Here is a 26,760-nt window from a genome sequence, read left to right on the forward strand (position 1 = left end):
CAACCTGGTTCTCTAGAAAGATGAGCTGGGGCCCTGCTGAATTATTGAGCATGCACCACAGTCATCAGCTGGGAGAGAAAGAGAAGCACCAGCTGAGGTCACAGGTGTGGGATGGCGATTATTAGCTTCAAGAACAGAGGAGCGTAACCGGACCTGCCTCATGCGCTTGGTTGCTCTGCTGCCTCGATCAGCGTCACAGCTGCCTGGCGCTACAGCACAGATGCTCAGCTTGGTTTGGTGGCCCTCTCTGGGGCCACAGACAGTCACAAAAGCCCAGCTCCACAGTATCGAATCCACCCTCCCTTTGGAGGCAAAACCTCGCTCTTAGGGCAGGCCTGGAGGAGCAGCAACCCCAGGTCACACACGTGGAAACTGAGGCACAGAATTTCAGTCGAACACTCAAATGTGTTGACCCTGTTTAAACCCCCTTTATTTGCCTACATCAGAGCTTACCTGTGCACAGCTCTTGTGAAAAATCAGGTTGTCTGATTAGATGACTTAGTTGTCCAAATATGTGTGTCCACTTCTGAAATTTTGGTCCAGGTTGTATGCCCAAGGCTATGAGGAGAGATAACTGGGGTGAAAATAAGATCCCATCTCCCAGCCATGCCTGAGATTTGAGAGATCTGCCCATTGAACGTGTCCAAACAAAATGGTGAATGTCCTTCTGTCCGTTTGGCCACCTGAATCTGCTGCGATGTGTGGAAAGGACAGGGTGGGCGCAGCACCGTGAAAAGAGACATGCAGCCACTTCGTGTTGGGTGGCAGCTGGCACTTACGAGCACTGGCCGGTGGCTGGTGCACCCGCAGGAGATGCTGTTGTGTTCAAAGGAGACAATATCACTTATCCTGTGTAAGGCACCCAGTCCTGTGCCTGCAGGAACTTGCACACAGTCTTTTTGCTTTTTCCTCTTGCTTTAATCATAGACTGAAGAATTTTATTACTGCAGGAGGCCTGCTGTATCAGTTCACATTTATTTCTATATCGCTGCCTTTGCGTTACAAAGAATTAATGACTAAACTCATAATCCAAAGCAGTCTGATGAACAAACATTTTGTAATCTGTCTTGTTTTGGCTCCTGAAAGGGCCTCTGACGCTCCCCTCTGAATGTCTTATTCTGTTGTTGGGTGACACCAACAGAGCAGCACGAGGGCACCAGCAACTGCTTAGTACTTTGTCGATGGAGTGCGGACGGTGCGGTGGCTCTGCCTGTGGACCTTTTCAGATGTGGTATCTCAGCGCATTGCTCGCGCTCAAGTGAGGTTACAAGTCAAGAGCAGCTCAAGCTGTTTGAAGAGCCATTAGGGCAGGTTATATTCTCCTTTCCCTTTTCCTCACACCTATCCTGTCACCTCTGGATCCTATGCTTCATAAATTAAATTATGCTGGCAGAAGATTAATAGAGTGAACCCCGTCTTTCATGAACTGTCTCAATGAAGAGTATCAGAGTCAGCACAGGAGATGGAGGAAGGGGCAACTTCCCTGCTGGTACCTTCAGCTGCTGCAAATTTGTGGACTGACTCAGGAGTGCCAGGTAACTTATCTTGTAAGTATGGTCCTCTTTCCTTGATCTTAGTGCCAGCCTGTCTGGAGTTCCTCAGAACCAAGGAAAATATAAGTTGCTTTCTCCCATTAAAAAATGTCAGTCCGTGAACAGCAAAATACAGCCCTTCTGTATGGAGATGGGAACATGACACCTGGCAGTGTGTGTCCTTTGGTCTGGAGTCACCTTGTGAAAACCTGCCCATGTTGGGCCAGCACATTAACCTTTGAAAAGTCAATAGTTGTAAACACATTGTAGGGTGTTCAATGGGTTTTGCAAGGTTTCTAACAGTTAAGAATCTCTGAAGAATCCACACTCACTGAGTATGCTCTGAGCTTGTCACAACATGGATTTTTCTGGGAAATTTTTGTCTAAATAAGACAGTTTTAGGAGGGAGATTAGAGGGGGGATTAGCCAAGCTGTGAGGAAAAGTGGGTAAAGCTGCTTAAATTAAATAGCCGATAGCTGTCTTCTGAATAAAAATTTTAGGCTATCTGAAAAGCAAAGAAGATGATACAAGTTTCAGGTACACTTTAATACTTTATCTTTCATTGATGTGGAAGCAAGTTTCAGCATCGGCATTTTGTGGAATTTTCTGTCAGAAAAGGCTTTTATTTTTTGCACAAATTCAGTATGAAAAGAAGGGCTGGAATGGAGCTGCTCATTTTTCTATCACCCTGTGTACAGGATGTTGCTGGCTGGCTGTACCACCACCCCTCTGGGCACAGGAATGTGGCTTTGGCAGGGGGACTGGGTATGACTTACAGAGGAGCCTAGCCCCCCTGCAGACTGCTCCGCACTGCCCAGCAGCAGCTATCAGTGGGAGAAGGGTTGGTCACTTTTGCTTTGGTTTATCTAGCTCTTGCTCTCCAAACTGGAAGTACCTTGGCTGACAGGAGCAGCAGAGATGTACAACACATAAATCATGAGACTGGGGTTGTTGGATTTGCTTCATGACAGAGTGTCTCAGCTGGTTTGTCCATTTGATGGGGCAGCTCCCTGGGCAGGTCATCAGAGGGCTCTGGGAACTGATGGAAAAAGGAGTGAGACAGTGTCTGGAGGGAACACGGGTGTCCCAGTGCCCTGGCACCACAGAAGCACAGCCAGCCTGCTTTCAGTTCCTCTGAACAGCACTGCTCACACGTAGCCTCCTAAAATGGCATAGGGCAATAGTGCTGCAGACCTGTGACGTGTCTTCCAGTAAGAAAGAGATTATAAACTGGGTAATAATGATAATGCACAGTATGATAGCAGCTTATGACGCTTCAGCAGGTGAACCAGTTTACCATGAATACTTTTCTGTGGTAAGGAGATATTGCTATACCCTTAGACAGGCCTTTCCCTGCAGTGTCATCACATCCAATACTGTACTTTTTTTAATTTTAATAAGAGCACAGGTATTTTGTCTTATCTCAGAAGTGCTTTGGTGAAATGATCTGGAATTAAGGCCACTGGGATTTCTATAGAAATTTTTGAGAAAGCTGGAATAAATTTTCAGATTGTAGAACAATGCAAAATGGGGACTGTTGAGACCAAGTTTGGCTTGCAATGGCACTGACCTGGTATTCCCACCCTTGTAAAATAGAGGATGTAGACACCTGACTCCAGACCACTTCTCCTTATCTGTGCTGGGTCCAGTGCTTTAGCCAGAAAATGCCAAATACACCATTTCAGTGGGAGCTAAACCCTGGAGCTGCAGACAAAATAGTTTACAGGGGCTCATGGAGCTTGAATTCAATGCATTATGTATGGTTCAGCCCTCTGGAATTGTACATGCACGTAAGCCATGCCTGTAGAAAAACAGTCATTTTAAACTTCCGTCTGCCCCGCCTCTTGGAGCTGACTTAAATATTAACAAACTTGGTTCATCAATTCCCTGGTTCACTTGGCTTCTTTTAACAACAGATGTTATTACAACAGCTCCTCTCCCTGCCTCCCCGCTCCTGTCAGCGCAGCCGATGGTGAAACCCAAGAAGCTGCCGCTGTAACGCTGTAACTCTGCCCGCAGAGCCTGGCTGCTGCCCGGCCGGGCGGTCTCCCCCATCTCTCCCTGGGATCACCGATGCTCCCCGCCTTTGGCGTCTGTCAGTAGCTTGTGCTGTGAGCCTGTAGTTGCAGAGAGGCGTTGGTTAAATCAAACAGAGCAAAGGAGCGAGGGAGCCCACGGGAGGGCAGTTCCTGCTGTCGGAGGAGGAAGCAGTGAGCATGGCCAGCAACTCCAGCGCGCTGCCCCGGGTGACTTTCCAGACGCCAGAAAAACCTGGGGAGGAATCATCACACAGGAAACTGGGCAAGTTAACCATCAAGTACAACCGCAAAGACCTACAGCGCTGGCTTGACCTGGAGGAATGGATCAACGCCCAGCTGCAGGAGCTGTACCAGTGCCGGGTGAGTAGCTGGGGCAAACCAGCCCCTCACTCGCCGGGTGGCTGGGACCAGAGGGCCTGTGTGCTGGGGCAGGAGTTTGCTTGCTCTGCCTTACTGGAAATGGCTTCTCATCTTCAGTCTTCAGTAGGTATCTTATTGCTACCTGCTACTGCACTCTGACCGGTGTGTCTGCAGTCTGAGAAACTTGCACCGATATAGTCCAACTAGCTTTAAACTGCCGGGGGTCGTACCTATTGCCCAGCATGAGCAGCAGAACCTAGAGAGATGTACAAACCTTGTTGCTGAGACCCATGGGGTCAGTGGCTTTGCTGCAAGCAGCATCCAAGCTAGCTGGGTTAGAGTTATCGGTGCATCCATGTTCCTTTTGGTCACAACAGCGTAGCTATAGCTGCTGTTTGAATGAGACACTCTGGATAATGCTGTAGCTGGAGAGTCTGCACACACTACTGGCAGCAGGGGAAGAAAGAAAAACAAACAACAAACATACTCAAATTAGAGAGCTTATGCCTTCATCTTTACAAATCCCCAGAGCCGTCTTCCTTGCCCAAGATTCCCATTCCACCAGGAACTGTCCCTCCTAAATTCTTCCTCCTATCAGAGAGCTGTTCCCACTAAAAAAGACCCGGGAGTGCCTAGGTCCAGCACCTGAATGGTACCAGTCTTTACCTGAACTGTTGCAGGGTACATGACATTTTTTCTATGGGGTTGTGTGCCATTTAAGTTAAGTGCCAGCACTGGCTGGGTACACTGAAATTTTAACCTGGTAGTATCGCTTCTATTCATATTTTGTGCTTAGATGGATGGCACTTACGCTGGGAGATCTTAGAAGGGATAGTGCTTTTCTGTGGCTGAGATAATTCCTTTGGAGTGTGGTACAGGAAAAGTGAAAGGATTTCCCACACTGTACATCATGGTCTGAAACCCATTTAAGGAGCGTGACCTAAGGGTTTTGTTTTTATCTGTAGGGCAATGGCTGATGCAGTAAGAGAACATAGCTTTCTTGACTCACAGTGCAGTACATCTTCAACAGAAGACACAGATTAATTTAACAAATTGTGTAAAACAGCATATTCATGTCCTGGATGGGGATGGACTAAATGAACTGTCAAGCCCTTTCTGCCCTGTTTTCCATATTTGCACCCCAGCACAGCGTTAAGCACATTTTTGAGATACAAGGCAAAAAGAGCTGATGACTGTTCAGAGTCTTCCACTCCGAGCATCAGCAGTTTCAAATTGCAGTCAACAGTGCGAGTGGACATGTTAGAACCACCCAGGAAGGGTGATTTTTGTGCCATATGCCATGATGATAGAGAGGAGCTTTTGCCTGCCCAGGCTGAATTTCTGGGCCTGAGAGACACAGAACAATGTCAGCTCCACAGCTGAAGAGACAAACTTCAGAAGTAGCCTTCTCTGAGGCTGCCTTTGTTATTGTTGTTGCTGATGTAGTTTATTATTATCATCAATATTATAATCATTTTCTGTGTGTCTCTTTCTTAGTTGATCCCCATTCATGGGAATGTACCAGGTTCTCATGCCATGTTGGGAGAGAAAAAGTTAATTTCTGTTTTAATTTATGCTGTATGGAAAGAACATGCAGCAGAAGACAAATACGATGAAAAAGTTCCTTCTTTCTGTCGTAAATGCATGGCTCCTCTGAAAATACGACTGCTCCTGTTCTGTTAATTAACATTCTTAGACTTCCCAAACAATTTTATAGCTTGTTTAGTAAAAATGACAAAGGATAAAAGCTCATAATCTCTTTAAGACTTAATTGTGAATTTCCAGTTGTTTTCTAGAGTTTATAAAATGATAGTAATAAATTCTCACCTGTATCTTAAGCCTCTTGATAATGCATTATGAAACATTCTGTAGTGCACATAGGAGCAGATGTTATTGCTAGGCCTGGACAGACCAGCAAAATGCAGCGTGTCTGCAAAGTGTTAAGAGTGTTGGTGTGGTGAGTGAAGGCTGTTTGAAAGAAGACCGGCAGTGAAGGTGTCACTTGCCAGCCATGCCTGCGCTGGCATTTAAGGGACTGTCCCTGGCGCTGGTAGCTCAGTTCAGAGAGCCCTCAGCCTGACTGTTGAAATTTGCCAGAGATACGCAAAGAGAATGGCTGCTGCTTTGAGTAACAGAACATCTTGCCCTTTGGGGAATTACTGCAGTTTTAAAGAGAAGGCTTGGGTGTTGGGTTTTTGTTTGTTTGTTTGAGATAGACAAGAAGCACTTGGTACCACCAGTAACATGACCCAAGATGAGGCTCCCTGTGTGCTGCTCTCACTTGCCCAAATCTAGACATACACTTCTAAAGGTGTCAGAAAAAACAAGTAAGGCTATGTTATCACTTCTGGTTTTCTGAGAATTAGGAGCTGTTCACTGTCATCAGAGTAGCTGCCCGAAGGGGATATTTTTTTTCCCTACTACAAAACCCCAGCAGGCACAAGCGAGAAATACAGCCATGCCCTGGCAGGAACAGATTGCCAGGGGATTGCCTTTGCTAGCACCTCTCCAGCACAACAGGTTTCCCAGCTTCCTGAGGCATTTGGGCCAACCTAAGAGATTTGCTACAAGGAACTACATAACATGATGCTGTGCCAGGTCAGAGACTGTTAACAGAGTATGACAGGGGGTTACAGAGGATCTTTTCAAATAAATAATATGCCACAATAAATTACTTGTAATCACCCAGGTGTCCAGCAGGTCCTCCAGCTCTCCTCTGTGCATTGTGGCAAGACTGTTTGGTTAGCCTGGCTAGTCTGGTCTTCCCTGGGTCCATCAGCTTCCATTCCATTGTCTCTTTGTCAGCTTCCTTTGCTCCAGCTGCCCTTGGCAGTGCAGTGTTCCTCTGTGTCTTCCAGACACCCACGTGGCAAAGTCAGAATAAACAGCATTGCAGATGCCAGCAACGTTCATTCAGACATTGCCTCCTGATCCAGATCATCTGAATGCTATGCTATTTACTGCCATGAGGCTTTTTGCAACAAAACTAGGACTCAGGAGACAATTTTGATTTTCAAGACGATTCCCTGCATGTGGAAGCCAGAACACCATCCATACTAGGACCAGAAAGCCATAGGGAGTTCCTAGCCTGTCTCACCCTCCTGGCCTATTTAGCTTCTTAACCAAAGTCAGGCTGGATCAACACCTGTTGTCTGTACAGTCACATAAAAACTATTAATTTTAAGAAGAAATGTTGTGGGGGGGTCACAGTACAATATCTTTAACTCTGTTCTATTACTTACTGTCAAGTCAACTGCGTAACAAAGCTGAACAAAGGGTTTCTTTTTCCTCTCTGGCTTGGTATCAGCGACTGCTCAGAACACATTTATTTTTTTCCCGTAAGTATTGCCTTTATTGTTTAATGTTTTACACACACATCCATAAATGCTACCCAGCCATTGGGTACTGCACTGTTTACTCAGTATCCTTACTCTGCTGATTACTATGCTCAAATATCACTAGTGTTGTGTTGCCAAAGATTCATTTTGCAAATAAATACACTGGAAACCACAGCCTGCTTTCCTTACAGTCTTGTAGAGACATGTGGAGCTAAAATGTGTTTGTGATCAAGTTTACAAACGTTTCCAACTAACACCCCCATGCGTTACAAGATTATTACTCCAATCGCCAAAGCTTGGGGTCTCTCTTACATTAAAGGAGACTACTATATCCTTCTCATGTCTGTTAGAGAAAGCCAGCAAAACATTGCTAAGCCTTTAAAAGTGCAATTGTTTTTCTCTCCATTACTGCAAAAAGACTTAGTATAAATACCAGCTATGTGAATTTATTTAGCCTAAAAGCCTAAAATCTCTTTGTACTAGTTGTGGCTCTCTAAGATTAAGCCCGCTGCATTTCAGCTTGGTGAATGCTTGTGCAGACTCTTCATAGATGAGGCTGGCGTACATTGCATGGCAGTTGGCAGTTGCGGTTGGATATTCTTGGAAGAGTCTTCCCATGACTGACAATGATCCCTGAGCAGTGGTATCAAATGCTGAGGTGGCACAAGATTAAGACCATGTACATCAGGATGTGTGGTTGTAGCAGACACCATAGAGGGGCTGGAAACCATGCCTGAAATCCTCTTTATAAGAACCTCCTTATTTTGAGATGATTTATATCTTGACCTCGACTTTGCAGCATAGTTTTATTGTAACTAGTTCCTTCTCAGATGCTCAGTTCTTTAAAGATGGCCTCTAGAGTTCTTAGAAGTTTGCAGATTTATTAATTGTGTATTATTTTTTTTTTTCTTTTTAGCTAAGAGAGGAAACGGAGGCAGCAGCTCCTGAACCGCAAATTGATCTTGAAGATCTTCTGGAGGTCCCTAATGAAGAACAGAAATTAAAACTACAGGTCAGATAGAGGAACTCGGTGACTTTATGTTAGGGACTTCCTTCATAAAGAGAAGTAGTGGTGTGGGGGGTACAAAATATGTATAGACACTGTTGTATGATGCTTCCCTGTGTCTTAGCCTGTCAAATGTAGGAAGATTATATAACTTTTTTGTAGGGAAGGGAGAATAGGGAAACATAAAATACTAAGATGATTCCTCTTTGGTTTTTAGGAAATCCTCCATGAGTGCTCCAGTCCAACAGAGGTGAGTGAAGCACCATCAATATATAGATGTTATACTCTGCTGTTAAGAGTGTGTCTTTATTGATGCTTCGCTGAATAGTCAAGATATTACCATGCCTAACATGACGCTGCAGATTTGTTTAATTCCCAGTGGGAAGTGCTTGCCACTTTATTCTGCTGATAGAAAAATACATGTAAATCTACATGGGTGAGCTGAAGGCAGAGTGGTGGAGAAAATATGGAATTATGCTTACAACCAAAGAAAGTTCATTCCATGTTTTAGACATCCTAAGCTGACCAAGCTGAGTGGCTATTTGGTCCTCAGTGTAGAAAAGCCATGAACAGTGATAGAGCTCACATCTTGTACACTGTTAACTAAATGCATTCTTAGGTTAAACCACTCTAGTGTTATGAGTGACAAGAATGTAGGATGGCTCTCAGGTTGGATTGGGCAGATCATTGTTGAGCAGTGACCATGTAAGTTAGTTTTACATGTGTTTGTTATCCATGTGAACTTCACAAGTATTGGTTTTGAGTTAGAGAGTTAAAGAAATCACACAAGCTCTCACAATGTCCAAAGGAGTGGAGCCCCATAACAATCGCCTTCACTGCACTGCATACCTGTGCAAAATGGAGTCCCCCATCCCTGCGTCAGTCACGTGTATTGTATGTGAACATTGTGCTTGGACATCATTCATCAGTCTCCACACCTTGTTGAGCCTATGTAGCTGTACAGTGAGGAACATACAGAAAATGAGGCGGATACACGACTATAATTGAAATTAAACTTGGCTGTAGCAATCATTACAGATAGTCTCCTAGTGGGGGTTCAGAAGACAAGGCTGGCAATAGGGAAATAGTTTTCACAGTGTCTGAATTTCAGATCTTAGGCAAGAACCCCGCATTCCCAGAGAGATAACTGAAGAGAGTTTGCTTTACTGATTCATGAGCCATGAAAGTGTCTTACGGACAGCATGGTGCATGCTAACTACAGATACTGCTGCCCCATTGGCAAAAATACGTGCTTTTCACCTTGGTGATCCTGAATCTAGTCCCGTTGAAAGATCACAGCAGTCTATTTGCAGAAAGCAGAGGAAAAAATCTGGTTCCCTCTGAAGGGACTGACTGGAAAGGTATGTATGATCCTAGACATTTACTTACAGAGCTTGCTGTGGCAGACAACCTCTGATTCCCCAAGCAAGGAAGCTTCCACACAGCACAAATGGTAACAAGCTGCAATACTTCCAGTGACTTTGCCTAACTATGAGGACACGTAGCTACCTCTTTGGGTGAAAAAAGGCTGCATACTCCTTTATGGTCATACCTGCCATGCAGAGGGTAAAGTTTGCACTAGTCACATTGACTCCTGCTCGGAATAACCAGATGGTCCAGTTTAGTTCATAGTCCTTGTCTGTGCCAGCAAAGTAGTCAGGGTTTATCTCCACTAACTGCCCATCTATCTCCTCTGCCCTCAACCCCTGCTCCAGGTTATCATTACTCCTATGTGTGTTTTGCTCCACCTCCTCTCTGCCAGCCACTTCCTTGTAGAATTGGCAGAGCTCCGAAATGGTTTGCAATCCACAACGTGGAGCTTTACAGGTTGAACAAGAGGGACAGCTTGCTTTACCCTAGATTGGCAGGGCAGCAGGAGTGGGCAGGAGGTTATAGTGGCAACAGGAAGCAGGGGAATCTAACAGAGGACCACAGCATCCTGAGGTCATCTAAAGGTATAAAAGGGCAGGCTGGCTCCTGGGGAGAAAGTAAACATGGGTGCTCCAGAGGGAGACAGGAGAAGGGAAGTAGAGGGGCTTTTAGACTCTTCTCATCCACCAAAAGATCCCCCTTCCTAAGCTAAAAGATATGTTTGCTCAATACACATAAAAATTCTGGTTTCTGCTCAACTTGAAGGTGAATTTGGGAATAATGCAAGTGCTACAGTACTCTTTGGGCTGGTGAGCGCTGGAATTAACATAACATCCTTCTTCAACCAATTATCTTTGTAGGACTTCATTACGGAACTGCTCAGTCGATTGAAAGGTCTCCGGAGACTCACTAATCCTCAGAAGAAGTGACCTTGCCCACATGGAACACCCAGCTTTGGTCACGAGGAAACGTGTATCTTCCCCACAAAAAACAGGACCAGCAACATCACTTCAGAATATGTTTAGAACTTACTGTTATTCAGAAACATCACCAAGTTTGTGAACATTGTACCAGTGGTGTGAAGTCTCCACTCCTTCCAGATCTATGCACACAGCAGGGAGCTAGACTGTACATTTTCCTGATTCTTAAAGGGCATGTTAACCTGTGGAACAGGACAAGATGTCCTTCCTTTAGTTTCTTCTAGCAATTTCCATGCTGGCTGAGGAGCACTGAATACAATTCTAAGGAGCTCATCAAGACTTCTTTCTTTCCATCCGCTGCAAGGAAAACAAGGCATTGGTTATCACTCATTCATCAACATGGAAAATCAGTTACTGTTAAGCTGCACCCTGTTGCAGTCTGGCTGTGATCTGCAGCTTGTTACTGCTGTACCTGATGCTACAGTATTGCACGTACTTTGTAAGTCTTATTGAGCCTCTGTTATTCATGAAGGTTGGACAGAAAATATACAGTAGAATGGAAGGAAAATGTTCAAAGGCACCTGTTAAGGGGAAGTTAGTGAAACAGCTGCTAGGGCTAATGGAAGAGAGATTGTTTTTCCTTTTTGTGGAATTTAGGGCTTAATGATTTAGAAGTGTGGGAATGATTTTTCTCATAATTTAAAATGATGTTGGAAAAATTGTTATTTTGTATATCAAAACAGAGAAAATCAGCCATGCCCTGCTTGCTTTTGCTCTCTTTTTAGACACTAAAGAAACTGAAGTGAAAAAATACCTGCTCCCAATTTCCCTGCAGGGAGCATCTTGGAGTGAATCTTTTGCAGACAGGCAGGTCTCACAAATGAGAGGTGAAGTAGGACACATCGTCTTGCTGCACAAACTCTTCTGGCTACAACTGATGTGTGTCTGGAAAAATACAGAGGAAACTACATCCAGCCTCTCAGCAAGTCAGTAACTTGACACATGGGGCTAGGAAATAAGACAGCAAGTGGAGGCTGACTGCTTAGGTAGTGCAGGCTCTCACATTATGTCCTGCCCCTACACTCTTGTGCCCGCCCCTCAAACACAAGAGATGAGTTGCCGAGTCACATCCAGAGGGGCTTCTATGTACCAGGATGTTCAAGGCTAACTTTTGAGTAAGTTTTGTCAGACAAGGACAGAAGGGGACAACTATGGAACAAAAGGGACATGCAGGTTAGCTAGCAAAGATAAACGAGAACTCTTGGGCTGGACCAGTAATATCTTAAATACATTAGTCTTTTCATCTTTATCAGTAACAGGGTGACGACTGTTACCTTTTGCTCCCTCCCATTTTCCGTCAGAAGTGTCAGTGAACCAGCTGTGGGCTGTACACATCTCTAAGAGGACAAAATCCAAGCTGCAATAACAACTGTGATGTAAGGGCTTGCTTCTCTTCGCGTGCTGTTTGTGTATGTGACAGCCTCCTGGAAGTTAGCAAGCCCTCTTTATCAGGTCCATATATAACTATGGTAGCCCTAGGGACATGCCATTTCTGGCTTAGTAAGGGGCTAATAGGACACGCCTGCCATCCTGAAATCTCAGCTTTGTAAGTTAAATAACAACAACAAAATTAAATCCAGAGCTGCACTGGTTATAGATCTGGCATTGCTCATGGATTGACACCTGGTAAGACTCACGTATCACATCCCTTGAGAAATGAGAGCAGCACACCGACAAAGAGCTCTGAGCACTGTTAAAAACCCAGACTAGGTTTAAACAGAAGTTCAGGTGGAAGATCTAGGTGGACAAGCCATGAGCTGAGTGTCCTAAACTAGAGCTGTAACTAGCTGCAGCACAGTAGTGCACAGGAGTCCAGATTAATTACGTACCCTGCCAGGAGGCTTTGTTTTATTCTGCTGCACTGCAACAGCACAAAGACCTGAGATGCCTCTCCTCTGGCTCAAGGAAATAAGTTTTCTCCACCCTGGGCATTGTTCTGTGTGCCCTCAATATGGAGTGAAGCAAAGAGAATTTTTGCCTATGCTTTAAGACAGACATGGACAGGTTCTTGAATCTCTGCTTGACAGAAGTGGTCTTTGCACTTATTCTGCAAGTAGCAGAAAAAGAGTAAGCTGCAGCCCCTATGATGTACAGTTGGTTCCAACACATAAGGACATCACTACCACAGGAGAGAGGGCTTCAAATGAGCAGAGTGTGATCACGGGGAACAAAGCAACATGTCACCAGTGCTAGATGATTTCTCAGCTCACTGGTGCAATTGAAAAAGAAACATAGGGCAATCAGACTAACACTTTTTGTTTAGTTCTTAAAAGTAGTAAGTCATACTTGCTTTTATTTAATTTTTGGCTACTCTCAGCCTAGACCATAAGGATAGACTAAACTCTTTTTTTTTTTTTTTTTTTAACAAAGAGCTTCCAGTTAACTTTGCTGTTTCTCAGCACCATTGCTTACCTTCGGCTTTAATTATTGGTACACAGATACTGCGTAAGAATGTTACTTTAAAGGAACTTTGCCCTCTTGATTATACCAAGATAACTCAGAATGTGTGAAAGTTCATGTGTTTCTCTGACTGAAGATTTATGAAGGTGTATAAAATAACCTTTAGCACAATTTTCCCTTTCCCTATGAACAACACTTACATTGTCTTTAAAAATAATTTGGTTGCTGCATTTGGACACATGATGATGTTACAGCACTTGAGACAACATGCATGCTCCTGAACCACAGCAAATGAAAGCCAACTCAGTTTAACTAGGCTGAGACTTCTCTTTGTAAACTAATCTCAGTTTAGTCTTGTGTTATCATTAGTTTGAATTCCTGTTGGGGTGGAGCCTACCTTTGATAGTTTACATATACAAAATATTTCAAGAGAGAAAGAAAATATTCTTGTGACCTCATGGCATGCTACAAAGAAGCTGATTCTCTTTCTTGGAGATACCAAGCTCTTTTCAGTCATTGAATGGCTGTGACCGAAGTTGATCTGGCCTGTCACGCACCTTTTCAAAGACAAGGACAAGGAGTTAGCAACACAGCTAAAAGCACACTGCCCACTTAAAGGTCATGCAGGATTCTTCTTTCACAAAGACAGATTCAGCTAAGTTTGCTTCCTGCAGACAGCTTATCTAGATATCCCTTCTACTCCTCCTACGCAGAGGTCACTGAGGCAACAGCTACAGTGGGAATGGCTTTTCAGGAGAAAGTGATTGGGTTGCCACTAAAATGGCCAATTACATGCAGAAAGCTCAGCAGCCACAAAAATGTCCATTAGTAGTGCAGGGAAAGCATCAGCATGCGTGCATATGACTGAAGAGACTCTTCCAAGTATGACTAAGTTCTATTTCAGGTATTGGGTTGGGTACATTTTTGGATTCCTTGGGATGACCCACAGAAACCAACCTGGGAAACCAAATAAACTGCTTCCAGCTGTAACCTGCTCCTTTTCTACTGGTGTGAACAGGGCAGGGCTTACAAGAAACAGGCTGCCTAATTGCAGAGGGAGCTCAAAGTTTCAGTGTGGTTAATAAAGCGTTCAAAACGTTGCAAGTAGCGCACCAGCTCATACTGAGATATTAAAAAAAAAAAAAAGCAGCTGTAAAGCAAGAATTAAAATGTCTACTAACTGCTTGGAAAGGACACAGGCTGAAGCCCAAAAGAGCAGATCAGTCTTAGAAGAGCTATAAGAACAGGTATTTGCATATTCTCCTGCACATTCAGAACACAAAGGATTTAATCTAAGACAGAATTGGGCTGTCATTCTATCAGACTAACTATCTGGGTCAAATAGCAATGAAAAAGTGTCATTCCTACAATAACACAAAGCCAGTACAGCTTTTTTTTTTTTTTTTTTCATTTTTAAGACTGCAAACTCCTCAGGGCAAAAACGCTCTAGTTAAATTTTGTGTAACACAAGACTAATCGTGACCTCTTGCATCAGAACAACTGAAGTAGTTTTCCTATCTACCTGTCCCAAGGAGACAGGCGCAGGCAAAGCAAGCACTGCCAGGAGAAAAAAGATCCTTCCCAAGAGTCAGGTTTTGCCACTCCTTCCTAACAATGAGTTTTGATGGCACTGCCAGATACGCTTGCACTTTTTAGCATGGTAACCTGCAGTATTACTACTCTATATTGTCCGATACAGGTTTCTGTTGAAGGGCCTGATCCAGTCCAGCATGTTAGCACAAACTCATCTTCAGCAGTAGTTTAATTTATTTGCCGTGCTCTGAGCAGGAGTGGCTGAGGTGCAGGCAAACACTGTTTCGTCAACTCACCTCCGGAGGTAGTGACCTTAAGCACAGGGGCAGGGCAGAGAGCTGGGAGCGGCAGTGTCAAACCAGACAGGCAGGATTCATTGGGAACTCCCTGTCAAAGGCAAATCCTTGATTTTTTTCACCCCTGGAATTTGTCAACTTTAGAGACAACCAAGTCTCAGAAGTCACGTTATAGTCCTGGGAAGAGCTCACACTGATGGGATATTAGAGCCAATTTAGGGCAAGTTTAGTCAGGTATTTGAAACAACTCTGGGTGCTATGGTCACTGGCAAGTGCCACTTGCAAGGAGGGATACGAGCATATTAAACTGAGCTTCTCTCATAGCCGCGTAAACATCTTTATCCTACCAGGGTACCAAATAATAAACAGAGCCAAACCCCACTTTCAGACTAACATACAACTCTTCAGATTAGCGTGCTGCTCTTACAGACCACATGGAACCTCTGCACAGCCACTGCAGATCACAATGCTGTGCACCACTAGTGAATTACCTTTACAAAGCATCCTTCATTTCAAGTTCATGAGCAATACTGCCCCATCAACGTAGAGTAGCCCCTGCACCTTCTCCAGCCACACCACAGAAACATTTTTGATGGTTTCATGATCCTTCAAAGCCACTTGACACTAGGACTAAGATACCATTACAAGAGGGCAACAGTTTGTAAAGGGCTATGAGGCATTTCCAAGAGAGACTTTAACCACAGGTCTCTGTAAGTAGTTTTTATTTTGCTTTGGAAGTTTTCATCACACACGTGATCATGATGTAGACAGTTTTCTTAGTGCAAAGTGCTTTGCTCCCTGTTGAACCAGTGTGTAAGCTGTTAGCAAAAGCAGAAAGTTACTTATCAGCCAGTTCAGTACTGCCTTAAACACACGTCTTTACTGCTACCCGCATTGCCTTACCGTCTGTATTTACAGACTCGTATCCACCTCCTCATATCAACTCCTCGTTTATCCCCAAGCATGCCCGCCAAACCCTGTGCTTCTCTGGTTGTATTTGTGAGGATAAAAGTCACACGCCCTTCAAGCCTTTCTCAGATTACAGTACATCCTTTAACTGTCCAAAACATCACCAGTTTTGGCTGCAGATCCACTTGGATTCTTCCCATCTGGCCAACTCCTCTCTTTCTCTGTTCTCCGTCTCCTTTTCTGCCCATGAAGAGTGCAATCACTTCTACTTGCAAGGAAGATGATAGCGGGAAGTGTGGTGGTCCTTCAGGTCAAACTCATCATGACCTTCCCTGAGAAGCAAACACAGAGTGCAGTGAGAAGTAAATACCCAGACAGGGAACTCATCCTTAGCCACTGCACAAGATGTCTCCCAGCAGCCCTTAGCTAGAAATCTATCCCAAATGCTAGCTGTGAGGACCCAACTGGCAGCCATGTGGACTGACTACTTAAGATATTTGCTTGTAACAGAAACCCCTGAGGTGCTTTCAGGAAAGGTCTGCTCATCCTTGCCTGCTGGAATGGGAAATTACAGTAAGTTCCTCTGTCTCTTTCCCGCTTTGAGAGATTCATGTAACTGGTGGCTCATTTTCAGCATCACATCTGGCTGTTCCCCACAATTCTGAAAAATAACTGTTGTAGCTAAAACGCAGTGTATTGGCAGCTGTCTTAAGCATGCTCAGAACCGGGCAGTACTGAGTAAGACACAAGCTTGCATCTGCAGCATGCAGCTGATACACTCACTCACCTGCCAGACTGCTGATTCTGCTTTGACTGACGTTTGCTGCTTGTTTGTTTTGTTTTTAATAATCTAACATTGCCAGTCATATGTTTTCTTACAATTTTCATGTTTTCTCCCTCTCCATTTCCATCTCTCTACAAAAACATTTGCAGAAAATGAGAGAATATCCTCAAAAGCATCTCTTACTATCCTAACCAAATTCTTAGCATCCTGCTGTCTAAAGGTCATCCAGCACTAATCTGAGAACCCAGCCAACTACCCAATACTTTTGACACATGAAAAAGACAAGCTGTGAGGAATAGCTTTGTATGCAAAAGAATTAACCCTCCAAATCTGAGACATGCAACTTTTTTTGTCAAAAATCAAGCTACACATGTTTAAGAGCCAAGACTACAGATGCTTTAAGGCATGACTGAGGAAAAAAGCTTCACTCACACATATTTCAACAATATGGTTTAAGACTGCCCAGTCTCAACCTAAGAAAAACCTCAAGAATTTATACTATCTGATCCCCCCTCTTATGGGAATCCAGCCCAGATCATCCATCAATGACATTAACAAGCCATAGGAGTCACTGAACAATGGTCTCACTTATCCCATCCCACGCAATGCAGCACATCAGCTGCTCCAGAGAAGACTCAGACAATGTGCCCAAACATGCACTGGAGCAGTAGAGACAGAACGTTTCTGCTTAGGACCACTTTAGTCCCTGAAGCCTGGGATAACTACTGATCACACAAAGTATTTCCATAACTACTAGCATTCAGTTCAGATCTGGGTTCCTCAAATCTTCCCTCCTAATGCCTGCTTTTCTGTGCAACGGAAAGAACAAAGAAAAGCAGCCAAGCTTACCTGTGACCTGCCTCGGACCAAGAGGAACTGTGAGACTTACCGAAAACAGCGCTGGCAGTAGAGATCCCCGTCGCAGCCATGGCAGCGCAAAGTGGCATCCTCATTGCAGATACAGCACCAGGGTAACTCATCCTCATCACTGTCATCTGTCCCGGCAAAAGCAGTGGTGATCGGGGTCTGGCTCTAATTCAGAAAGAAAACAGAGACACAGAATTCAAACTCCAGCACAGACAATACAAGACTTTAATTGTAATGCATGATGGCCACAATACATGTCACATGGTCCACAGTTCACTCCCTGTTGATCCTCAGTCTGTGAGATGAGCTTGCCCAGAGCCCAAGGATAGGCTCCATACGTATCTAGATTATTAAATCATTTGCTCAGGAATCTATGTTGCTCAGACGGTAAACAGGTATTCACCCTCATTTAGTGTCTACAGCAATATACACCAACATTGTCCATACGGTGTCAAGGGCATGAAGCCCAGATCTTCCGACAGGCACCACAGCAATACCAAATGACAGACAATCCCGGCTGCAAAAGGAAGCGATCAAACAGTTTTTGCTGAAAGCAGTTGTGTGGGAAGAGAAAGCAATGGGGAGGTGGGGGGGGTTGTTTTCTCCCTGTTATAGAAAGAAAACTGGGGGACAAAGGAAGTGATTTGCCAAAAGGCCCCTGCTATTGATTTGCACCTGAGGTTGGGCCAAAAAGATTTTCTGAAATCATAACCTAAAAATCTATCCATAAGGCCATCTATTGTCTCCTTCTGCTTTACAGAGAACTCTTGTGGAACTGAACAGCCACAAACACACTGGGACACAGTGCCTGGACACTGGCAAAGGCAGCTTCCTAACACAACAGCAATAAGATGGCACTATCTTTTGCATCAGAAATCCCAGAAGCGCAAGAAGGCATACCTATGAGATGGGTGTTTTTAATAATGCTCGCAATTAATTAATTTCTTCCACTGGGGACAGGCCTGTCAGGTGTCTGTGAGTCACAGGTCCATTTAATTCTTGTAATATACATTAGAGAAGGTGTATGTATTTCTATAATAGGCTGGAATCCATTCTGAGTGAAGGCTATCTTGTTACTAATTCCTTCCTCTGACGTTATATGAGAACACAGTCGATTACTATCTAGAGGTTCTATTCCGCACATGCTGAAAGCACTGGTAAACCTCCCACTTGCCCTGGTTCAGGCTGTATGGTACTAGACCGTGGCCTTCTTGGTCTAATTATAATGGCAAGTTAAAAATCAGTTCTCTAATATCCATCTTGTGAGGTCTACACTAACTTCTCTGGGTTTAGAGAACACCATCCCATTCAGCAGAAAGCCAGCCCAAAAGGAATTCTATTCCAGGGAGCAATTCCTTTTAAAAAGTACAAGAATGACTCACAGCTGTGCTCAGGGCTGGTCAGTCTTGCAGAAGCCAATCAGCCTGTCTGCTCTGGAGAAGCTAGTTGGTTTTTTTTCCCCCCTGTATCAAGCCTAGGATACAGCAGACTTTTGCTACAGAACCATACTCTCCTGAGACCCAGGAACATGTCATTTCAAGAGATCCTGACCAGCTCACTGACCTTTTGCTTTGCTTTCTTATGCAGGTTCTGTTGTGAGGGTCCTGGTTGGGTGGTCTGATCTGGAGGAATGTTGAATCCACTTGCTTCATCCAAGGCTGCTTCCTCTGTGAGCTGGTAACAACAGAAAGCAAGAAGCTTCTTGTTTCAAACACATCTGGGAGCCTCATTCTAGGCTCTAAACCTCCTGCCCTCATGCAGTAACAGATGACAAGTCTGAATACATCTAGTGTTATCCAGATAGATGTGAGCTTGCTCTGTCTGCACTCTGAACACTGTGTGTACATTGTGAAGTCAGTGTAGCAGCAGGGGCCTTTAGCTAACACACTCTGCTTTGCAGTGCAGCCATCAGCAGACCCTCAATATTACGCTAAGCACATGCATGGGGTCTGTAATCAGGCAGAAACTTAAGCGCAGAAAGCTCGTGTCTGTCTGCAAGAAAATTTGTAGACATTTTAGAGAGAAATCTAGGCATAACCTGTGCTAAACAGCACACATCTTATCATCCATGTTCTAGCTGGCTGGGGGAAAAGATGAAACAAGAAGCAAGGAAGTACCAGCAGAGTGGGGTTAGAGAGAAAGACAATGTGACAGACTAGAAGTAACGTTGTCAATCACCTGTAGCTGAATGGCCCATGGGAGCTAGTATTGGAAAAGCACTAGGAGAGTAAGGAATGAAACTCTGCCCAGGAACAAAAACACATCCTTTGCACGCTCACCCGGTAACATACATACTGGGAATAATTGAGAGGAAGATAAACAAGGCCACAGCTGCCACTCCTGACCTGTTTTAGCACTCTGCGAATGGCTTCCTCCTCAGCCACTTCCTCATCGCTGTCAGGGAGTTTATAGGTTTCCAGTGTAACTGCAGGAGGAAGAGACAGGAGACTGTAACCCACACCTGCCTCAAACCTTGTGCCCACTAATGTGCCAGAGACAATCCTTTGTCGTGTGAACTGGTTTTGGCATTCTGGCTCTGGCACATACAGATCCTCTCCAGAGGGGGACTCCTCAAAAAGGGCATTATTGTTTGTTTTTAATACTGGAAGAAGGAAGGGAAAAATCCCCACCAAAAAGAGAGCTTTGCTTGTCAAAAGCTTTGTTAACCTCACCAGAGCATGCTAGAATTACCTCAAAGAAGTGTCCAAGACAAAGCGGTCCAACTTAACAGCTCCAGCCTTTACTTTCAACTAAGATCTTTCATACTGACTTCACATGAAGTATGAGCCAATCTGTACAACTTTACAGACAGAACCAAATCTCAGTCTGCTTCTTGCAGAACAGAGGAAATAAATGGATAAACACCTCTCAGAAAAGAAGTTATTCTGTCACAGGAATTTGGTTCCTCTCTTGGCACTGTATTCTCATCTGCTACCCACCTTTCTCTGGGTCCTCGCCTCTAAGCGCTGCCAGTCTCTTGGCAACTTGCAGGATCTTTTCCTGCCTAGTGTTCTCTTCCCGCAGTTCAGCAGCAGCCTCTGCTAGAAGTTTATTCTTCTCTTCTTCTAGCTGTTTTGGGTCCAGATTTGCAAGGCAAACACAATCTTCACTTTCCCGGTTGAGATCATTCAAACTTTGGCTACTAACACCTGCAAACAGATGCACAGAACATGCTGGTGACTCAGCAGCAATGTTCCTTGGGCACAGACAAAACAACTAAAGCAATGGTATGAGATCAGCTTGCTGCTCTACATTCACGTGTGTAATAACGGGAGAAGGCATGCCACAGTAGGATCTGCGCTGTATGTGAAGAGAAGAAAGCAAGCTAATCTGTGTTTTACAGTGAGATTCCAGAGAAAGCACCACAGCTAGGAAGATGATGGTATCCCAGATTCTTATGTTTTGTGACAGAGCACTGGTGTGTTAGGAGTAGCAACAGGTCCTCCCCACGAAGGGTCACCTTAGAGAAACGGAGAGGAGCAATGTGTATAACACAACCTTGAGCAGAAGGAATCAGCTCCAAGCAAAGGCAGTGAGACCCAGTATGGAGCCAGATGGCTGCTCCTGCTCAATTTGGGAGTCAGAAGGGCAAACTGGACACTCAGCTCATCTGTGAGCTAGACAGGGAGGCACATACTCTCTTCTCACTATAGCACATACATTATTAGACAGAAACAGTTCTTTGTAAGCCAAAATAGATACCTTGAGGCTGGACTCTTGGTCTGTAATGCTCATCAATGGTAACTTCCTCAGACAGCTGAGTTAACAGGTCATCTGTCTGCTGGACCAGACTTCTTGTATCAGGAGGCTGGTGTACCTAAGAAACAAGGAAGGGATGGGAAAAGGCAAATGAGAGGAAAGAGGCATACTCAGTCAAAGGAAAAGTTTGGTAACCAAGATCACCCCAGGTGGGAGCAGCATAAAAAGATGCATACAGTGATCTTCAGAGTATGAGCTTAAGGTTATCTGGTGTAAGGCTTTCAGGGCTTCATTCTCAGAGGTGCTGAATGCATGCAGTTCTAGAAGCAGTCACCCAAACAAGGCAAAGCGGTGCTGAATGACATGCTGCTGGGTCCCAACGCCAGCTCTGCCACTACCTCCAATGTAAATAAAGTGCCATTTTCAACAGTGCCAGCACAACAGCCCCACTGAGGCCTATGATAATAGGTGTGCAGCACTGCTGAAAAGGGAGCATGAGGAAATGATTTCTCAGGGACAAGATCATTCATACAGGCTTTGAAGGCCTATATCTAACTCATTCCTCTGCAATCTCAGACTAACCACTCTGTGCTTCAATTTCTGGATTAATTGACATGATTTTTCCCAGCTGGGATGCAGTAACAACTACAAAATACAATTAGAAGGTAGGGCTGATAAGCCCCAAACTCAGACAAACAGCTCTGAAAAAAATATCTCAGACCACTTAGGTATACAAATGGGTTGAGAGGAAAAAACTTCGCATCTATTGTTAAAAATAAACACATGAACTACATTTGACATAAAGGAACATACTGCATTCAAATTGAAGCAGTGAACTGGTAAAGGCTGGCCATTTGCTTCCAGACCAATGACACAAACAAGGAACAGAGATTTTTGTAAGAGGCCACCTGGGCACAAAAAAAGCTGAAGAAGGAAGAACAGCAAACATGCCAGGACATCAGTTACTGTGTCAGCTCAGAATACATTTCTGGCTAAAGAGCTAAGGGAGCTTACAGGTCTGGGAGCCTGGGAAGGAGGATCTCTCCCCTGCAGGGCAGCCAACCGGTCCTCCATTTCCTGTGTGGATGGAACTGGTCCCCAGCAGTCCTCCTTCAGGGCAGCCAGCCTAGCTTCGATCTCAGCCTGAGTAGGGATAGACTCTGCAATTCAGAATAACCCAAGGGAGGAGATTACTCTGTTGCTGAAAACAGAAGGCTTCAATTTTTTTTTTTTCCTTAAAATTGTATTTCTTTCTGGAATCAGACTCTGAACACCTGCGAAGAAACCTCCCTTAACCCCTGATGTGAGCAAAGGGGTCATGCTGCAGTGACTCAGAGACTACCCTAACGCTAATTGCTACCCTTTTCTTCCGAGTCCTTGCCTCCTTCACAGTTTATCTCCTAGCCAAAAAGCAAGTATTAGGGTAATGTCATTTGGGAATCAGCTGACTCGGGATACTAGGGACAGGTAGAGAAATAAGTGTCATTTAGGCAGTACAGTCCATTGCTCCTACATCTCTTAATGTAATCCTAGGTATATTAAAATGAAACCCTTGCGCACCAAATAATAGGATGAGAGGAAATGGCCTCAAGTGTGCCAGTGGAGATTTAGATTGGACACTAGGAAAAATTTCTTCACTGAAAGGGTTATCAAGCATCGGAACAAGACGCCCAGGGAACTGGTTGAGTCACCAACCTTGGAAGAAATTAAAAGATGTGTAGATGTGGCACTTAGGGACATGGTTTAGTGGTGGACGTGGCAGTGTTAGGTTTATAGTTGGACCTGATGATCTTAAAGGTCCTTTCCAACCTAAATGATTCTATGATAATCATGTACCCACTCTGCAGTGTGTTCTTTCCCTTTTAGAGATCACATATAATTTTTTTGATCGTTTATTCTCCCACAAGCACCACAAGGCTGTCCCAGAACCTGACAGCTGTGGACTGGGCTGACAGTCCTTTTCCTCCTCTGTGAGGCAAGGCTGGCCAGAACCTAATCCCACGGAGACTGGCACTGCTGTTGCCCAGGACAATGGCCCACATGAAGCCTCCTGCAAAATAGTTTGGCCAGAGACCCTCACTTCATTCTGCTCCTATTGGGCTTGATACAGGCTTTTACCCCAAACAGAAAATTAGAAAGTGATTTTACAGGTAAGATATTACCCCAAAACTGAGAAGCAGTTTCAAGGGAAACCCCAAGAAGCAAAAATAAACTGGAACATTAATCTAAAATCATTGTAGAATCTGGCCATTGAGGCAGCAGGATGTGGATGTTCTGTCCAATTTTAACCCCTCAATTCCCTAAAAAAGGGAGGGTCTGAAAGCCCAGCACTTCCCTCTCCCCCAGGTTCCATGTTTCCCATGTAGCACTGTTCCCACCCAAGGTATCTCCGGTATCCTCCAAAACTCACTTGGTTTCCTCTCCTCCCTGAGCCTCTCCAGTCTCTCTGAAATAGCTCTATCCTCTTTTGAGAGCCCCTGGTATCTGGACCCTGCATGACCTCGGGGTTTTGCAGCTGCCTTCTGTTGTTCTTTCAGCTGGTTTTGCTTAGCCTCAAAAGCTGCTACACGCCTGTGACAAGGATGGAAAAAACACATGACAATTGAGAACAGAAGTTTAAACCCTGAGATATGAAAACATCCTCTGTGAACCCAACAGGCTATTTAAAGAACGTCGGTGTAGAACAGAACAGAAACCATTCCCTCCTGTACCAGGCTCTCCCATATCAGCACAATGAGGTACTCCCAAGAGTAAGGAAAACCTTAGCTCAGAGGAGCAGCACACCTGGCACCACTTCCAAGGAGACAAGGAACACTTCACCACCATTCCTGTTTCCAAACCAACCCCAATCAGTCACAAACATAGGCAGGTGGCTGTTCAGGAGTCTATTCAAAAGAGCACACATCCCACCCCCCCAAAACAAACAAAGGAAAAACATAAACAACAAAACAAAAGCCCTGTCCTTAATCTAGTTCTGAACAAGCAAATATCCACATCACAACCCCCACTTTTGCTGGTGTCTATAGGGGAAGAGGAATGAGGGCCTTAAAGGCTTCTCTGCAGCAGAAACAACCATCTGACTGGCAAGTGCAACTCACTTTTTGTAGTTTTCTGGTGGTGACCATTTTGCTGAACTGCTTTGAGATCCCTCTCTGGAAGACAAAACCAACAATTTATCTGAACTCAATATATTGGAAATGCTTCAATCATCTAGTCCTTCAACTCAAGAGGAATCAGTATACATTTCTTGCCCTCCTCCTGCAGCCCATTCATAACCTCTTTAATATGGAGAGCAAGAAGTTCCCTTCAGGAAGGGATTAAGATAATATAATATAATCATAGACAGCAGAGGACTTAATTTCTAGTCCTTTGGTCCAGTTGTTTTGCATCCAGACATAATGTGATTTAATAAGGCCACCAGTGATCCAAAGGAGGAGGGGCTCAAATGCTCTTGCCTCCCACAGCCTGCACCTCCCAGGTCAGAAAGCAGATAGAGAGTAGTTAGGTAAGACTCCCAGTGTAATTAGCTTCCATGCAGTAGAACACTCTGAAAGGAGCTGTGGAATACAACAAACACAGAACTATATAATGCACAAGCTAAACAAAAGGTTACAAAAATTATTATATAACCATCAATATCATAATGACATCTTCTAGCACACTTGAACACTGCACACCACAAACACATCTTGTGTAACTATCTTCTACTTTGCTGTATTCAGGTTGAGCTGCTAAACTACATACTTACGTAAGGTAGCTAACACATTTTATTTATTCTTAGAATGCACAGCTATAAACACATCTGCACTGTGCTAAGGCCTGTATAGTAACAAATGAATGCAACATTGTTGGACTGCTTTCCAGTTTTAAGGTTTCAGTTCTGAAAGCTATTTGCATGAAGAACAACAACACATGCAGCTTACAAAGCTGCAGTGTATGTGCATTATCTACCTGCTGTCCACTCAGAGAGGATTTTTTTTTCTGCTGTAACTCTATATACTGATATTAAACACATGAGAAAAAAACACCAAAAGTAACATGGAGAAAGGCTGCCCTGTTTTCTTAATAGCTTTGGAGTTGTAAAGGGACATGAGAAGATTTCAAAACTGAAAGACTGAATACTGTATTTTCACTATCAATAGCTCACACTGTTTTCATGAACCAGTGCTTCTGAAATTAAGACCTCTGCTAATGAGAGGCTCTTCTCCTTTAGACAACCGCAGAGACAGATAATCCCCCACCTGCTGGTGAAAATTCCTTGCTACAAGAGAGAAGTGAGGAAGAGAGGTAAGAGAAATGCAAGAGAAGGAAAAGGACACAGAAGAATTGGTTGAGAGGGGTTCTGGTGTACACTTGTGCTCTTGCGTTACTTGTTCCTGTGTATAACGCATACTGTTGCTGAATCACATTTATTTTTTTTTTTCAACAGGCAATCTACAGGTTATGTTTGCAAATTTTTTTTTCTTTTAAAAGCACACTGATTTTATGCTACAAAATTTTAGGTTTTCAAGGTACACATAGCAGAGACCCCTCAAAAATGAGAATTTGTGTCACTGTTTGTCCACAGAGGTAATAACACTTTTAATATCTTATTTTCAGGCTGTTCAACTACTACACATCTGAAAAAACTGCCAGTGCTTCCAAAAGGCTGTAGATTTCTGGGCAATAGCACAGCAGGGCTTAACCTAGTCTTATCTAGCTAAGATATCCACAGGCATTTGGTGTCCATCCATGAAGATTCAAACCTGGTTCTTTCAGACTACTCTGTCACCACGGAGAACAGCCTCACAAATCCCAATTCCTATCTTTGGACGGCACAGCTCATGTAACAGCAGTTAGCTAACGGCCTGGCTTGAAACTCCAGGGTACAGGCAGTGTGCACGCACAGCTGCGAGGCATAGCAGCTCTCACGCAGAAGTCTGCAACACAACATGGGGATGCAACATGAAGAAACAAAGCAGGACACTGTCTTTGGGTGAAGAAACACTCCCATCTTACCCAGTTAGTTTTCCATGGCACTGCTTGCACACCCTCTGCTGAGTGCTTCCACAGCGGGGAACAGCAGCACTGAAGCTGAGGCAGCCCGAGCAGAAGAGCCGGCCGCAGCTCTTGCATCCACACTGCGGAGACACAAGAGAGGGGCAGGACAGGGTTCGTCACTGTCACCACACACGCCCCATGGCTCTGGCTGGCCGCACGCAGGAGCAATGCCCATGCCAAGGTGCACTAAAAACAGCCCTAGGGTCGTGCTGATTTTTTAAAAGAACGGTACCATTAGCTGCTGCTGAAGTTACAGAGACTCTGCAGAGCCTCCGAGCAGCAGCACATAACGCCTGCCGGAGCCAGACACCATTTTGCCCCATGATATACCAGCGTGTATGTGGGGAACTCTCCGAGACAGGGACCGAATACTGGCCTAGAGAAATGACATCTAAAGACAGGGTTTTTTTCCTTTTCCTGCAGTGATCGCACACATTTATAGCCAGAGGCACCAGGAGAGCTCCGTAAGGAAGGACCACAGCGCTCCGGTGCCGGTCGGAGCGAGCCCCGGCTCCCCGCTCAGGCCCTCGCACCGACCCCCCTCCCCCGGACTTGCCTCTTTCTTGAAGACCGAGAACTTGGTCGCACACCCGTAGCACCGGCTC

At 44.6% G+C, this 26,760-nt stretch overlaps 2 protein-coding genes across 2 annotated transcripts; one reads left to right on the plus strand and one right to left on the minus strand.

The window, feature by feature from the left end:
* The first annotated feature begins 3,749 nt into the window (after nucleotides 1-3,749).
* LOC104462396 (protein phosphatase 1 regulatory subunit 14D-like) lies at nucleotides 3,750-10,576 on the plus strand. The gene is made up of 4 exons (XM_010074318.1): nucleotides 3,750-3,932; nucleotides 8,187-8,282; nucleotides 8,494-8,526; nucleotides 10,508-10,576. The coding sequence occupies exons 1-4, from the start codon at nucleotides 3,750-3,752 to the stop codon at nucleotides 10,574-10,576; spliced, it is 381 nt and encodes a 126-aa protein (XP_010072620.1).
* Nucleotides 10,577-15,564: 4,988 nt separating this feature from the next.
* Nucleotides 15,565-26,753, minus strand: ZFYVE19 (zinc finger, FYVE domain containing 19; the record flags this gene model as incomplete). The annotated part of the gene is made up of 11 exons (XM_010074319.1): nucleotides 15,565-16,097; nucleotides 17,439-17,581; nucleotides 18,980-19,090; nucleotides 19,762-19,841; nucleotides 20,356-20,565; nucleotides 21,119-21,233; nucleotides 22,130-22,275; nucleotides 23,526-23,686; nucleotides 24,214-24,267; nucleotides 26,114-26,235; nucleotides 26,712-26,753. Coding segments are annotated over 11 exons (1,251 nt in total), but the record flags the coding sequence as incomplete, so codon positions are not given.
* Between the last annotated feature and the right edge of the window lie 7 nt (nucleotides 26,754-26,760).

This window comes from Pterocles gutturalis, unplaced genomic scaffold (genome assembly GCF_000699245.1).
Source record: "Pterocles gutturalis isolate BGI_N339 unplaced genomic scaffold, ASM69924v1 scaffold16402, whole genome shotgun sequence".
In the NCBI taxonomy this organism is placed as follows: Eukaryota; Metazoa; Chordata; class Aves; order Pterocliformes; family Pteroclidae; genus Pterocles; species Pterocles gutturalis.

What these genes read in the sequence shown, in the direction of transcription:
- LOC104462396 (XM_010074318.1), top strand. Translation starts at nt 3,750, where the DNA reads ATGGCCAGCAACTCCAGCGCGCTGCCCCGGGTGACTTTCCAGACGCCA. An exon ending in AGGAGCTGTACCAGTGCCGG is followed by an intron (nt 3,933 to 8,186) that starts GTGAGTAGCTGG and finishes TTTTCTTTTTAG; the next exon opens with CTAAGAGAGGAAACGGAGGC. An exon ending in AGTGCTCCAGTCCAACAGAG is followed by an intron (nt 8,527 to 10,507) that starts GTGAGTGAAGCA and finishes TTATCTTTGTAG; the next exon opens with GACTTCATTACGGAACTGCT.